Source organism: Mustela lutreola, chromosome 5 (assembly GCF_030435805.1).
Source record: "Mustela lutreola isolate mMusLut2 chromosome 5, mMusLut2.pri, whole genome shotgun sequence".
Taxonomy (NCBI): domain Eukaryota; kingdom Metazoa; phylum Chordata; class Mammalia; order Carnivora; family Mustelidae; genus Mustela; species Mustela lutreola.
In genome coordinates, this window is record NC_081294.1 from 144,754,487 (window position 1) to 144,770,480 (window position 15,994).

Below are 15,994 nucleotides of genomic sequence, written 5' to 3' on the forward strand. Positions count from 1 at the left end.
ATGGCCTCAAAGGGAACCAGCAAGAAGAAGGGCCTACCAGGCCTTCTTAAATACCCTCCACATGCACCATACACTCTGACTGTCCATCAGCTGCTATAACCATGTATGGCCCAACTTGTCACTGAGTACAATGCCGTTCTGTACCTAAAATCCAGACAGCAAGGACAAATGATGAATCATCATCTATGGTTTGGATGATCCGTGAATCTCACAAGAAGAGCAGAGAACTTAATGCTGCAAAATTTTACCCCTGGACCATATGTCTATTCTCACACTCCATCAGTCATCAAACACTTTCTGTTTGCCTACAATGTGCCCACCCATCATAAAGACTAGAAGAGTCTTTCCACTACATGAGTCTCAATCATTACAAAAGTAAAGGAAACAAACATTTTTGATGAAGGAATCATTTTAGTTGATGAAAAATTGTATTGTATAAACACTTCCCTTGCCCTTTTGAAAGCATCCTCCTACAACAGGTAGAGGGTATTGGAAGTACAAATACAAGAATCCTGTATTTTCAAAAGACTAGGTTTTTATCAAACTCTAACCCAAATCAGAGCAGAGGCCACAGACTCTGTCCTACCACAGTCTTGCTAACAGAGGAGGAGACAATGAAGGGGAGGAATAAGAACAAGCATTTCAGAATCACAGCCACTTTCGACCCAAGTATGGTCATCATGACCTTGTTCTTTATGGGTCTGTGACTTGTTTTTAAATTTGGCAAATGAAGCTTCATTGTCCCAAATAATCATTACAGCCTTTACCCTAACCCAAACGAAAAACAGGTGCATGTATTTTGTATTTTAAATCATCACTCCCTGGCCAGCTTTCTTATTTGAAAATCAAATAGGTGCTTGGAGACTAATACTTTCTCAGAGTTAAGGATTCAGAGAGAGAAACACTTTCCATTGTTGCCACAGGTGCTCTCATCTAACAAATGCTGTGTCTAATTTAGCGTTTCCAGCAATGACGTTAAAGAATGAAAAGATGCTAAAAAAGATGCTCAGGATAAAAAAGAGAGGAGAGAAAAAAATGTATTTCCATTAAGAGAGGGAAAATGACGTTACTGAGGGAGAAAGCAAGAAAAATAAAAACACAAAGTTGTCTGTAAAGTCCTAAAACAATAGCTATAGGCAACAAGAGGCGGAAACCCTTTCAGTATCTGTTGAAATGGTACAGTTCTTCCCGAGAAGCTCAGGAATTTCATATTCTCGCTCCTACGAGCTGAAGCTGGTATCTGGGCAGGTGACACTTATTTCCCTGTTACGGACCTCAAGAGTGTGATGATTTAAAAGGAGCTCAAGATAAAAAAGACAACAAGGAGAGAATCACGACTCTAGTCGATTCTCATGACGACTCACATCATCTCTTATTTCATTAAAAACCAATGAGCCCCATAAAATAAGTTTCAATCTGTCTAACAGAAAATGTCAGGTGAAGCGACAGCACGGAAAAAATGAGAAAGCCAAGTGGCGGGCTTTGAGCTTCATGCTTCGCGGGGCTATTGAAATGAGTGACAAAGACCTTTTCTGTCCAGAAATCCCCCACTTTATTTTTAAGTCTGGAAACTGGTTAGTCATATCTCTACAGAACACTTCCTGTCCAGGGGCACGATGATGGCAACGAGCCGCCGAGTTTAGTAGCTGCCTACATGTCGTCGATTGAGTCATTTATGGAATAAAAAACAGCATCGAACATTAAAAAAAAATCTGGCCAACTGAAGCTTTTAGAAGACAGACAGTGAAAACAGGTTTGACTGTGTCACAGGATTGCCATGGGAAAAAAAAAAAAAAAAAAGAAAGACAACACTGAACAATATTACTCTACGAGACTATCTGCTGGTGGTTTGGGGGCTGTTCTAGCAACACCACCAAATAAAACACTTCTCCCACTCCCACCCATTAGATGAACAGTACAATCGATATCCCACATCTCCATTTACAAAAACATCGAAAGACTGTAGACTCTCTCAAGGAACCAAGACACAGCAACCACATTCCTTTTTTTCTCTTAGTATGATCTAGTAATGGTGGAAGGGCTGCCTGAGAATTTTATAAAAACTTCCTGCAGAGGGCCAAAATGCAGATGGGGACCAGAAACGTCACCGACGGGTCATCACGTGACATTTGGAGACGAGATGAAAATAAGGACGGTCAAGGAGGCCCTTATCCGCGGCCACCCCGAGGGCTGTGTCAGGCTTCAGTGAGGCTGCCTCTCCCAAAGGCGATTGTAATTTTACCTGATTAACCCTCCTGCGTGTTGCCACAAGCCAGCTGAAGTTTCAGGGAAGAGAAACACAAGGAGCAGCTCCCCTCCCCCACCTGAACCCCAGGCCCAGGGGGCAGCCCCAAAGCATGCTGGGACCGAGGGCAAGGGCAGGAATGTCAAGTCATCACTCCTGTGGTTCTGGGGTTATCAGTCTGATCAGCAAGTCAGCTAGAGTCGAATAAGCCGAATAATCTAAACCAGTTCTACCCGTAAAAACCCTCGTCCTGGAATTCTTCAGCAAGCCTGCTGCCCATCAGACCTTAGGAGTTGGCCGGCCCCCCCACCCCAGGAGTGAGGGGGTGACGACGGCTCTCCGCTCCTCCAACAGCTGTGACCCAAAGGCCTGCCGGCCTTCCAGAAAATGGATGGCACAGTACAGTAGGCAGCTTTGAAATGGCTCCCGCAGGCTGCCTTGACTGCCTTGCTCTAATTCATCATCTGCCCTTTGCAAGCTTTTCTGGGGAAATCATTTTTATAACCCAGTGAGAGTGTCACCAGAAACGCAAGCCAACACAACCCAGCCCTGGCTTCAGACCGGCCCCCGATTTAGCAGTTGGAAAGGCGGCTGCATTCCTCAGTGTCACGTCCTTGTTTATGGGCCGGGCCCGAATCCCACCCACCCGGGGAAGAGCTGCGCAGCTTCTGTGCCCTCCACAGGCCACTGCTTCCCCGGCCTGCAGGCCCCCACGTTGGCCTCGTCCCGGGGGTGGGAGGGAGGACTGGCTTGCCATCACACCGCCTGTGAACGCACAGTCAAGCAGGCCAGACAGACTGCCGGCAGGTCGCACCCCATTATCTCTGTTAAATCTGCTCACCTCTCTCCTTTTGCCCAAGTTTTTGTTTTGTTTTTCTTTCTCTCTCTCTCTCTCTCTTTTTTTTTTTTCTCGTTCCAGAGTTATTTCCTTGCTCCTCCCTTCCTGCCTCTCCACACGCCTACCCCTTCCCTGGGAGGCTCTGCCCCGGGCCCAGATCCCGCCCTGGGTCTCCCACCCCCCGCCCTCCCCACACTGCTCCCATTCACCATTTCTTCCTCAGGGTTCCCTTGAAATTTTGAAACCTGCCCCATGGCCACTCCCTCCCTCCAGGATCCTCGCTCTTCTGGTTTTCCAGCAGGCTTCTCCTTCCCGCTCAGTAGGTTCTCTCACTCCTTGAAAACTCTCCTGAGAAACTCCCTCTTTATCTATCATCTCCTTTCTCTGGAGAACTGGAGTCCAGTGTTTAGGTTAGACTTGGCCATCCTGGGGAAGGATCCATTTTCATCTAGTTATTTCGTCACTGGCTTTATTTTTTTTTTTAAGATTTTATTTATTCATTTGACAGAGAGATAATGGCAAGAGAGGGAACACAGCTGGGGGAGCAGGTAAAGGAGAAGCAGACTCTCACTGAGCAGGGAACCCGATGCGGGACCGATCCCAGGACCCTGGGATCACGACCTGAGCCGAAGTCAGACACTTAACCGACTGAGCCACCCAGGCGCCCCTTCATTTTCGTTTCATTTTCAAAAGGTGAAAATGCTGTGATAAGTGTTTCATGATAAGGAGAACAGTCAGGGCACTAGTATCACACTTTTATCAAATAACTTTACAGAAAGAAAAAAGTTCCTTGGGACCAGCCGACCCTTCCCTGCTTTCTACAGAATGGGAAATGGGGATTTCATCAGGTGAATATGGTAGGTGGGCCTCAGACGGGCTCTGTCTTTGGGTGTCATTATAAGCCTCCTTATTCACACAGCACCTGCCCAGGGAAGCCGTCTCATCGGACACAGGGGCTCTCAGGGGGACAAGCACATTTCCACCGCTGAGACAACTACTTGCCACCTCAGAAGAAATACCACATTTTCTCAGCGTGGCTCAATTAATGAGTGTGGCCCAAATCCCATTTATTACGTCTAAGACTAAAGCCCAAAGAATTCTCGTTCATCTGTCAAATCTATGGTGTCCCTGGCAAACACATCAGCGGTCTCCTGACATGCCCTCAGGGAGAAAAGACACAGGGATGAGCGGGTGGGGAGTGGACATGAAGGCAAAGAGGAAGCGAGCAACAGTGTCTAACTCTCAGACTGGCCAAAGCTTCTGCCTGGTGAGAAGGGCTGGACTGAGCTTCCTGCCCACATTTACCTGTCAGCCTGGCACACCAGTGCTCACTGCATATGATGCCACAGGGACAGGGTGGAGGTGATGGGGAGCAAGAAAAGGATCTGGAGGCAACTAAAACTTGAAGGTGGGGACCAATGGAGATGCTGAGCACCCCCTCTTCCTCAGGAGGCTGGGCACCTGCTCCTAGCTGGGGCAGTCCTCTTGCACCCCACACACCTCCCCTCATTCCCACTCAGTATTGGCTGGATGTCCGTGATGTGTTCTCAACCCTTAGTGGTTGAGATCTAAGGCTCCCAGCCTTTGCTGAGGCCGCAGAGAGAAGGCGGCAAGGCAGCCATCTTCAGCACGTCTCCTTAGACGTGGCTGTCACTGTCTCTGCCAGCTCTCATCCTCCTGGCTTCAAAAGCCTGGTTGTCTTCTTGTCTTCCTCCCAACCCTTGAGCTACTTCTTTTATGGGTTGCGCTTACCTCTTTCCTTTCTAAAAGGCAGGTATTCTCAGAGGCAGAACCCATGGCCCAGACCTCATCTCCCTTCAGTGTTTTCCTGAGAGATCTCATAAGGGAAATTGAGTCTCCTCTTCCGGTTGGATATTGACACACTGCTGTCCAGGCTCCTTCACACAGGCTCAGTACTCCCCTCCAGACTGACTGTGGCTCTCTTCTGGCTCAAACCCTCCCCACCCCGAACCCTGTGCCCCAATTCCTGGAGGGTTATCACGTTTCCCTCCTAGGAGGGATCTTAGGCATGCTTCAATCTACTATCATGGCTGCATTTTCCAAACAAGGAAACTGAGTTTCAGAGACACTCCTCAGTGACCAAAGGTTGCACAGGCAACCAAGGGCAAGGTCAGGAGCAGAAGTGGTGTCCTGATTCCCGGAGCCTTGTCTGTTACTCAGTGTCCCCCCTGGGCAGCCTGGCCTCTACTCTGACCCTGGGTATTGCTGAGACATGGCCCACCAATGCCTTCTGGTTCATGAGCTATAAACCTCCTTCTTTCAGTAGCCTCTCCTCTCCTCTAGCTAACTGTGAAGTCATTGCTGTCATGATGATGTCTGGTGAATACTTCCTCCTCCAGATTCCCATAAGGTCCACAGACTCAACCTTGTGCTGTACCAAGCTGCCCATCACCTATGTCATCCTATGTGCTGTGTAGAATGCCCTGAACCTGAAGTCTTTTGAGGGCGCACGCGTGCGCGGGCACACACACACACACACACACACACACACCCTCTGCTTCCCCAGAACCTACAGAGGAAGTTCTGACTCAGTTAACTTTTGCTGCTATGAGTTTCTGAGGCCCAGTGATGAGGCAGAGAGAGGCTGACTCTGGAAGCAGGACTCTACTGGACTGTCCATGGCACACAGAACAGCCCATGCTTTTGGGAACACTTCTGGTCTCCAGCTCCTCAGCCTAGCTGAGGGAGCCATGGAAAAACACACACCTGGGCCAGAGGAGCTGGCATCAGGCAGAGAGGACATGTCACACTGGAAGGAGAGCTCATGAGTTGCTTATTCTCCTCTTGACAGCCAACCCCAACTTGGCCAGCAAGGCTCCAGGAGCCTAAAACTGTCATTTCACTCAGGGGGCTTTCTGCTTAGTGGCCTCTTTGCTCCACCGTTTTCTTGGCAGAAAGTCTGCTTCCACCCCTTCACAAAATTAAATCTGGTCACTGCAAACCTGGAGAGCGTATTTCCAGATCAGGGGGCAGAGGACCCTACACATGCAAATACCACCCCCCCCCCCCCCGCCATCTTTAAAACCATAAATACTGCAAGGTACCACCTAATAATACCACAGGTTTTGCAGAGTCCTACAGATCACCCCAAAGCCACACCCTATACATTTACTGCCCATTCACCAGTCACTTGGGACGCACTACAAACTCTTCTTCAAGGATCTTAAGCCCTAAGAACAAGATTTAAATAACTGCTCTTTCAGGTCTCTTGGTCAGTGGTGGAGGGGAAGGGTGGGGAATAGCACTGGGCAGACTCCCAGAATGCACCAGGCCCGTGGGGCTCTGGGGTGCTCGTATGGTACAGTGACAACACGTCTGGTGTCTGAACGCTTCCCACTCACACACAGGGACACGTTCTCCCCAAGGAAGAGCGCCCCTGCCCAACCAGCACCCTCCACAGTTCACTTTCCTCAATGATGTTCTTCTCAAAGAAATGAAAACAAATGAGCTCACAGCTTCATTGCCTCTCCCTTAGTCTCCCACTTTTCTAAGCCAGGGACTGATGAGGACCTGTTTGCAGGGCTAAATTTTATCCCACCATGCCTCCTCCTCTTCCTCACCTGTTCCTCTCCCGAGTTCCACTTAGGAGAAGGGGAAATAGGAAATCTTCGTGTGTTCGACCACTCCCTTTAGGTTTTGTAAATTCCCCCTCAAAGCTGGTGAAAGGCATCTCTACAAACAGATGAGGTCTGTCCTCCCGCAGCGAGACCTCATGCACAAATCCAGGATGCGAAAACCTAGGTCTGCCAAACTTCTTTTTTGCCCAACAGGCCTAAATGTGGGGGCGTTGAGAGGGCCTAGATTTCACCTCTCTGGGTCCCATTTCTGCATCTCTCTGTTTTTCTTTTTAAAGATTTTATTTATTTGATGGAGAGCACAAGCAGCGGGAGCAGCATGTAGAGGGAAAGGGAGAAGCAGGCTCCCCACTAAGCAGAGAGCTGGCCATGGGGCTCGATCCCAGGACCTCTAGATCATAACCTGAGCCAAAGGCAGACCCGTAACTGACTGAGCCATCCAATCACCCTGCATTTCTTAAAATTAGAGGTAAGATAAAAGAGCGTGCAAAGTTGCTTTTAACTCTCTAAACTGTGGTGATTCTAATTTGTGTTTGTAGGGGGATCATTCTAATTACAAAGCCTTCTTACTGCAGATCTTCCTGAAATATTACAGATAGACATGATGAGTTGACTTCTTAAACATTCAGCTCACACTACCATTTTAGGCACAACCCACTAAATGAACACAGGTACACAAACATGCTCACCTCCTCCTTTTCCAAGTTGTCAGCATCATCCCCATGTGGACGGAAATGTTGACAAATAAATAGCCTGCAGCAGATCTAGGGACTGTGCATTATTCTGAAATGAAATCCCTGGGTCCTGAAATTTTTTGGGCCCCACTTTTTGGCTACTTCTTGGATTACCAAAAGCCAGGAACATGGAACTTAATCACCTGTGGTAATTGTTCCCTGGCATCATAATCTAGGGACAAGAAAGGCGTGATGCATACTCAGTCCAATGGAAATTTCAGAAGTGAGGAAGAAAAAGGCCCAGATGTATGGAAGCTGACAGAGCTGGGGGTGTGGGGCAGTGTCAGGTCATCAGTGATGTCCACTGCACAAGAGACAGTGTGGCATGGATCTCTAAATGGATTTTCCACTTTTAGTCCTTGAGAGCACACCGTACTTCAAGGCTAATGACTACATAAAAGGAAACATAATCACATCAAAGTCTGGTGTTTGGGGGCATATGCTGTACCTTTTACATTATACATGACATCAAGGTCAGCTGCACCCAAGGCAATGCATTTCTTCCAAATCTTTCCTCTTCATTCCCTCTGTAAAGCCAGGGCTGGTGCAAGGAGGGATGAGGGGAGAGAACTAGTACAGTGATGCCCGGTGCTCAAAAATGTGAGGCCCTCTTCTAGTAGAGGTCCTTGGATCCCTCCCACTGCAGTGGGCACCAAGCACCTCCCACCAGCCCTGCGGGGCTGCTAGATCCCTCATCACAGGGAGAAGGATGCACTTAAGACTCACTATATCTGCCCCCGAGAGGCACAGAAAGAGCCAGGGCCTGGGCTCTCCACTTTCTCCTCCAAACACCTGGTCTCTCCACTCTCGGTATCTCAGACTGGGGTACAAACAGGTGCAAGATCACAGGCAGCATCCTCCTGAGGGCCAGGCTTGACAATAGGGGAGGGCCAGAACCATAGAATCTCAATTCAAATCCTGGTTCCACTTTTCCTCACTGTGTGATTTGGGGCACAGTTTTTAACCTCTCAGATTTCTTTATTGTTTTGTGCAATCAACACAATGGGTTATTATACAAGGATTAATTGGATAAGATAAAGAATCAGATGCTTAGCACCACGCCTGGCACAGGGAAGAGCTCAGCACATTTTAGTTTCAAAACTGTGTCTTCAGTCTTCAAGGCAAGTCACTATGGGCCCTGACCCCAGAGATCAAAGACACACGCTTGTTTTGACTCTACCATTAAGAGTGGAGAAGTTAAGAAACCCTAAGTAGGTTTGGAAGGTGCTCCAGAAACTGGAAGAAGTGTTCAAAGGTTTTCATCCTATGACATGATCTCATTTTAAATCGATTAATTTGATAATGCTTTATTAGGCTCTCCACTGTGAAAGGCCCTAGGTCAGCCTCTGGGGATTCAGGAAGTAAAACAGGCACAAACCCCACTCTGAGAAGGCTCAGAGTGAAGTGGAGGGAAGGGAAAAGACAATTAGTAATAGTAATTAACGTGAAAATACGGTACAATGGAGGGGAGTTTAGGGTGTTAGGGGAATGCCATAAAAAAGCATCTACTCCAAACTGGGTCCAGGTGAAAATACTGACCATGCAAGAGTGATCCCAATGAAGGAAATGGCATTCGTTGAGGGAACAAGGGAGCGCAGGAGCAGGACAAGCCCAGTGGGATAACAGATACTGGTTGTTCTTTTGGTGATTTCACCTAGGAACTCCCTTCCTGTTTCTGGAGGAGCCCTCATTTTGCAAGAGGTGGTAGGAGTTAGACCCCTATCTCCCACTTCCAAAGCCAGAAGCTGACATTCCCTTCCCGGCTCCCACCCCGGGGTAGCAAGGGGCAGATGCACAATCTTACACTGACCCAACCAATCGCTTATATCAGGGGTTTCCGAATGCTGAGGATGACCAAAACCCAACCAGCCACATCTCAAGTCCCAGGAGTGACAAAGCTGAAAAATATAGCGAAGGTGAAGGCTGCGGTGAGGTCCTAACCAGGCAATTCCAGGGTATGGCCTCGGGTCCATCTCCTGATGCATTTCAGGGGCCCATTCTCAGACTTTTTGCGGACGTGTGAACTACGCTGTGTGCTTCCAATGAATTCCTCTGCTTATGACACCACAAATCAGTTTCCACTTCTTAGAGCCAAGAGCCCTGATGATATAGGGCGTTACTGCCACCGTCAGGGTACAGACACCGAGGGCCTGCACCCAGGGACAGGGGAGAAGAGAAGGAGATGCAGCTAACAGATAATAAGGATGATGAAGAGCCAGACGGAAGACGAAGATAAACAAGAGGGCAGGGTCCAGGACGCCCGCAGATGTGTAGTCTGGAAGCCAAGAAGAGAGCAATGATATTCACGGGAAAGACAAAACACAGGTCAGATTTGTGAAGAGGAAGAAGTGATGGGCTCTGTCCAGACCTGCTGAGTTTGACAGTCAAAGCTTGGTGCGTACCAGGAAGCTGGTTCTCAGAAGAGCTGAGAAAGCTGGAAAGCCAGGAGATCAGACAGAAAACAGCTAGAAAAAGGGAAGGAGGGCAGGACAGTGTGGCATCACTGGAGCCTGGGAACGAACTGCAGGGAACAGCAACACTGGTCTCCCAGCATAAATGTTGCAAAAAAACCCAAAACCAAAACCAAAACCCAAAACCAAAAAACCTAAAACCAAACCAAGTCAAGCAAGATCAGGACAGGACAAATATGAAGGCTGGTTCACTTGTGATTCTGGCAGTTTCTGACATGGTGGAGAAAAAGACAGAATTTGGTGGGATGAGGGATGACAAAGATTAAGACAGTAGGAACCGTGGGGAAAAAAAATTTTTTTTTGAAGATTTAATTTATTCATTTGCCAGAGAGAGAGAGAGCACGCGCACAAGCAGGGGGAGCAGCAGGCAGAGAGAGAAGCAAGCTCCCTGCAAAGCAGGGAGCCCGATGTGGGGCTCGATCCCAGAACCCTAAGATCATGACCTGAGCTGATGGTAGACATTTAACTGACTGAGCCACCCAGGCGCCCCTCATTTTATCAATGGGCAATGATCACCTCTTCCCACTCCCAGTGGGGAAGAAAGTAGACATGGTGTTGACCTCAAGAGCTTGTGGTCTGGAGAACAGATGCTGAACAAACAGGGTCAGGCAGTGGAATAATGGGTGGTCTGAGAGAGGTCAATCGGGGCTCCTAATTTAGGCTGGAGGTTCAGAAAAAGCCCCTCCGAGGAACCGAAAAGAGGGTCAGGTGGGGAAAAGGCTATTTCGGGCAAGAGGACCAGCAAGGGCAAACACTCTCAAGTAGGGAGCTGAGCACATCGCCATGCAGAAAGAAAAGGACCGAGAAAGCTGTGGGGTCCACGGTGGGGGTGGGGGGCGGGTGAGGAGCCCCAGGTGGAAGGAATGGCATCCCCTGAGGGAAGGACCCCTGCTCCACAGACACCAGGAGGCCGGGTGTGGGTGAAGATGAGTCTGTCACCTTGGCAGCAGGAAGTCGAGGGTGCTGTCTAAGGGCTACTGTTTTCTTTGTGAAATGGCAGGCCTGGTGAGCAGACAGGAGAGAATCTGGCTGAGAGGTAGGATGGGTGTCAGGGACCAGGCGGGGGTGGGGGGGAGGGGTGGGGAATATTATTATGGGCCACGGAGGAGGAGCTGAGCTCACTCACAGCTCAACCCTTACGTCTTCCCAAGTCCCCACACAGCAACCCCTCCCACCCAAGGGCTTTCTCACTTCCTGATATCAACACTATAAGAAGTGGGACATGGGAGCCCTGGATCCCTTCATGCTTAGCACTAGAAAGGTCTTCAGAGACCTTAGCTGACATTCAGTTTTTTCTTATTTCATAATTAAGTACTTTCCATAACAGGATGCCACTCAATCTGAAGAATGTGGCCATCAAATTATCTCCTGGGGAACCCCTGTCCACTGGAAACCGTTGATAGCCTCCTTCCCATGACCTTCCCCTTTTTAACACACCGTGTTTCTCCCTTCATGTCTCTTGCTCTCTTATTCACATCATGCCCAGCTATCTTAAATTCATTCCACGTTTAATAAAGTGAGGCCTGGATGATCTCTCTCTGTTTCATACTCAAGCACAATCACCGATTCATTTGTCAGCAGGCAAAATGAAATCAATTCTCTAGGAGGTAGATCTAGACCAGGATGGAGGTTCAGCCCTCCTGGCACAGGGTCAAGTACGTTCTAAACTCTGATGGCTTATGACAATATCCCTAGTCATTTGCTTCCACATTCACAAATACGTCAGCCTCCAAAGACTTCTGAATCGATTTCAGATTTAACCCCAAAGAAAGTGTACTAGTCCCTCACTTTGGCTCAGAATAGTGACTTAAAAGTATTCCCCAGTATGGCAAATCAGCTACAAAGCATCAGAAGGCAATTTTTTTGCAATGTAGACATTGTGAAGAGTTTGTGTTGATCTCATATTAAATAAGATAGTGAAGGGGCGCCTGGGTGGCTCAGCAGGTTAAAGTCTCTGCCTTCGGCTCAGGTCATGATCCCAGGGTCCTGGGATCAAGCCCCATGTCGGGCTCTCTGCTCAGCGGGGAGTCTGCTTCCCTCTCTCTCTCTCTCTCTCTCTGTCTGCCTCTCCGCCTACTTGTGATCTCTGTCTGTCAAATAAATAAATAAAAAAGTAAATAAGATAGTGAAGTCCATCAGGAGGGAAGGAAAAAAAAGCTAAGGATTAGGAAAAGAATTAGTAGGGATAGAGAAGATAATAAAAAATAACTTACCCAGTGTGGTTCTTTTCATAGACATCTGAGAGGTAGTAGCCAAACAGAAGGTTCTAGATCACAGCTAATACCAAATCTTACAAGAACTGCCCAGGACATGGACACACACACATACACAAATACCCTTTACTTCCTAGCAGAAGTTACAATGATTCTATTAATACAGTATTCATTCCAACTCCCTGAAGTTATTCTATTCTATTCTACCCTAACTGCCATCAATTTAAAACTGTAGCACCTTCTTATTATTTTTTTAAAATTCTGGGCTTTCTGTAAAAAGCAGAAGCCAGATACATTCCTGCAGGTCTGTAGAATGCAAATGACAGTGAGTGGAGGCCAGCTGAGGACAAGTAAGAAGGGACCACCCAGGGGCCTCATCACACTCCAGTTTTTAGGTGAACATCCAGAGAACTGGGCAGGAGGGAAGAGTGCGGAAACTACTAGAGGAATATGTTATCAACTTTGGGATACTGTGTTTCCACCTCCTTTTTTCCCAGAAGAAAGGAAAAACACACTCAGGAAAAAAAAAAAAAAAAAGACAAATTTAAATGCTGCTTGTACTCTACACAGAAGTTCACCAGGCTGGATTCTCTTGGCCCGTTTCCTATTTGCCTTTGACTCCTTTTGACTTTACTATAAATTGCTGTTATAAAGACAGAAAAAGCATCTACTGGCACAGAGTATATCAGGACAGAGGCCGCAGCAAGGAAACATTAATCCCTCCCCTCTCCATCAAGCTCAAAAACAATGCTCCTGGCTGTCATTTTTCATGCACAACAGTCTTGTATTTCTATTAAATAAGCCTCTTTTATGGACTGCTCCTCCCACACTGCATAATAAGGTAAACACTAGCCCACAGAGACTACGTTATGAAACACAGAACTCTCCATTGGGAGGAGAATCAGTAAGAGACAGAAGAAGACAAGTTTCAAGGGATCTCGCTAACTCCTGCCTACAAAGTGGAGAATGATGGGGCTCCCTTCTATTCCCCCAGCTCCCAGTGGCTGCTGTGACTAACTTAAAAGTTACCAGTTTCCCAAGAGACTACTTGAAAAGAAAAGGAATTTTTATAATTATGAACAGTCTCCTCTCCTACTCTCTACTTTTCCCCAACTATCCTTACTCCCACCCCCACTTACAAGAGGACTTCTGTATACATAAAGTTTCAGGAAACAAAGCATACAAACACTCACACACAAATAAACTCCCCGATCTAACACCAGCGTATAATTGTGTTTGGGTTGGAGTTTTTCCAGCCGTGTCACCCGTTCTCTGTTAGGAGTAAATGAAACCATTTGCCTTGGCAAAGTTAGAAACAGACAAACTTTCCTCAGTTGCAAGCTGCACCAGGCGCCCCTCACATCTCTCTGATCCCTTAAGCCCCCAACACAATGAACTCACTGCTGGACCGTCAGCAAGGGGCGGGGGGGGGGGGGGGAGAGAAAACACACACACACACACACACACACACACACACACACAGACAAAAAACCCCACCAACCAACCTATTTCCCAAATGAAGATCTTTCGCTTCTCCCCCTCGCTCAGCTTCCCCTTTTAACCGGAAACACAAGGAGTTTCCAATTTCTGAAACCCTTTTCAAGGGACCCCCAGACTCTTTGGGCTCTTCCAAGGGGACTCGCTTCAGGCAGTCCTGATGCAGGCGGTCAGCGCTTTCCAAAGCACATTCTGCATTCTTGGAGTCAACACAGGGGGCCGTTTGATGTCCAGATTAATCTACAAAGCAGCCTTTAGCAGACTGGCTGAGCTAGGTCCTCCTCTCGTCTCTAGGAGCCGGGCGAGAAGGATACAGAAGGGCTCTGCAGACTCCACTCTAACCGAGCTGTGAAGACGCAAGGCGAGGGACAAAGTACCCACCGCTCCCCTTAAACTCCCATCTACTCCCCTACTGCGCCTTTCCTCCACATTCCTCCGCGGGACTTGGCAGCCCCCTACCCTCCTCCTCTCCCTGCCAAATCAAAGTCATACCTTCCTTGGATTCTTCTGCTTCGCAGTGCATGGTGGCAGAGTAAGCGGTCGCAGGGGCGATTACCGCGGACATGTACTCCGACCAGCTGCAAGTTCGCTCCGAGGCCAAAATGCACACGCCAGAAAATAAAAGGAAGCAAAACCACTAAAATCAAAACCTCCCCGGGGCGGAGGGCTGGTTCTGGTGCAGGGATTTTCAGGGGGAAAGTTCTGCAAGAGTGACGAATCGCGTCTCAGCTGGGCGGCGGGAGTCCGCCCCCGGGCCGTGCGCTCCGGCCGTCGCTGGGCGGAGGCGACCTGGCGCGGCTGGCGGGCCCCAGGCGCACGCAGGTGGGGCGGAGGCCGGGACCACAGCCCAACTGTGCGAAGAGGCAGGGCCGAGGGGCGCCGGGGGCAAACGTGACCCAGACGGGCTACGCCTGGGAAATAAATGCGCAGTCAGGAAAAAGGTCTTACTCCTCTGAGCGCGCGCTGCAGTCGTGCAGAAGTAAGAATTGCACACTCGATATCCTTGATGAACACAGATGCGAAAATACTCAACAAAATACTAGCCAATAGGATTCAACAGTACATTAAAAAGATTATTCACCACGACCAAGTGGGATTTATTCCAGGGCTGCAAGGTTGGTTCAACATCCGCAAATCAGTCAATGTGATACAACACATCAATAAAAGTAAGAACAAGAACCATATGATACTCTCAATAGATGCTGAAAAAGCATTTGACAAAGTACAACATCCCTTCCTGATCAAAACTCTTCAAAGTGTAGGGATAGAGGGCACATACCTCAATATCATCAAAGCCATCTATGAAAAACCCACCGCAAATATCATTCTCAATGGAGAAAAACTGAAAGCTTTTCCGCTAAGGTCAGGAACACGGCAGGGATGTCCATTATCACCACTGCTATTCAACATCGTACTAGAGGTCCTAGCCTCAGCAATCAGACAACAAAAGGAAATTAAAGGCATCCAAATCGGCAAAGAAGAAGTCAAATTATCACTCTTCGCAGATGATATGATACTATATGTGGAAAACCCAAAAGACTCCACTCCAAAACTGCTAGAACTTATACAGGAATTCAGTAAAGTGTCAGGATATAAAATCAATGCACAGAAATCAGTTGCATTTCTCTACACCAACAGCAAGACAGAAGAAAGAGATATTAAGGAGTCAATCCCATTTACAATTGCATCCAAAACCATAAGATACCTAGGAATAAACCTAACCAAAGAGACACAGAATCTATACTCAGAAAACTATAAAGTACTCATGAAAGAAATTGAGGAAGACACAAAGAAATGGAAAAATGTTCCATGCTCCTGGATTGGAAGAATAAATATTGTGAAAATGTCTATGCTACCTAAAGCAATCTACACATTTAATGCAATTCCTATCAAAGTACCATCCATCTTTTTCAAAGAAATGGAACAAATAATGCTAAAATTTATATGGAACCAGAAAAGACCTCGAATAGCCAAAGGGATATTGAAAAAGAAAGCCAACGTTGGTGGCATCACAATTCCGGACTTCAAGCTCTATTACAAAGCTGTCATCATCAAGACAGCATGGTACTGGCACAAAAACAGACACATAGATCAATGGAACAGAATAGAGAGCCCAGAAATAGACCCTCAACTCTATGGTCAACTAATCTTCGACAAAGCAGGAAAGAATGTCCAATGGAAAAAAGACAGCCTTTTCAATAAATGGTGCTGGGAAAATTGGACAGCCACATGCAGAAAAATGAAATTGGACCATTTCCTTACACCACACACAAAAATAGACTCAAAATGGATGAAGGACCTCAATGTACGAAAGGAATCCATCAAAATCCTTGAGGAGAACACGGGCAGCAACCTCTTCGACCTCTGCCGCAGCAACATCTTCCTAGGAACAACGCAAAA

The 15,994-nt window shown here is 47.6% G+C and overlaps 1 protein-coding gene across 4 annotated transcripts in view; it reads right to left on the bottom strand.

Annotated features, from left to right (window-relative positions):
- Window positions 1-15,994, bottom strand: part of TNFAIP8 (TNF alpha induced protein 8) — a 118,365-nt gene that overhangs the window by 27,081 nt on the left and 75,290 nt on the right. The window contains exon 1 of one of the 4 annotated variants that reach the window (XM_059175793.1): window positions 14,087-14,335. The exons of the other annotated variants lie outside the window; for them this stretch is intronic. Within the exon in view, the coding sequence (XP_059031776.1) occupies window positions 14,087-14,159 (73 nt within the window). The 5' untranslated portion in view covers window positions 14,160-14,335. Of the gene's footprint in view, window positions 1-14,086; window positions 14,336-15,994 lie in introns of those variants that run through there. 4 annotated transcript variants of the gene reach the window in all.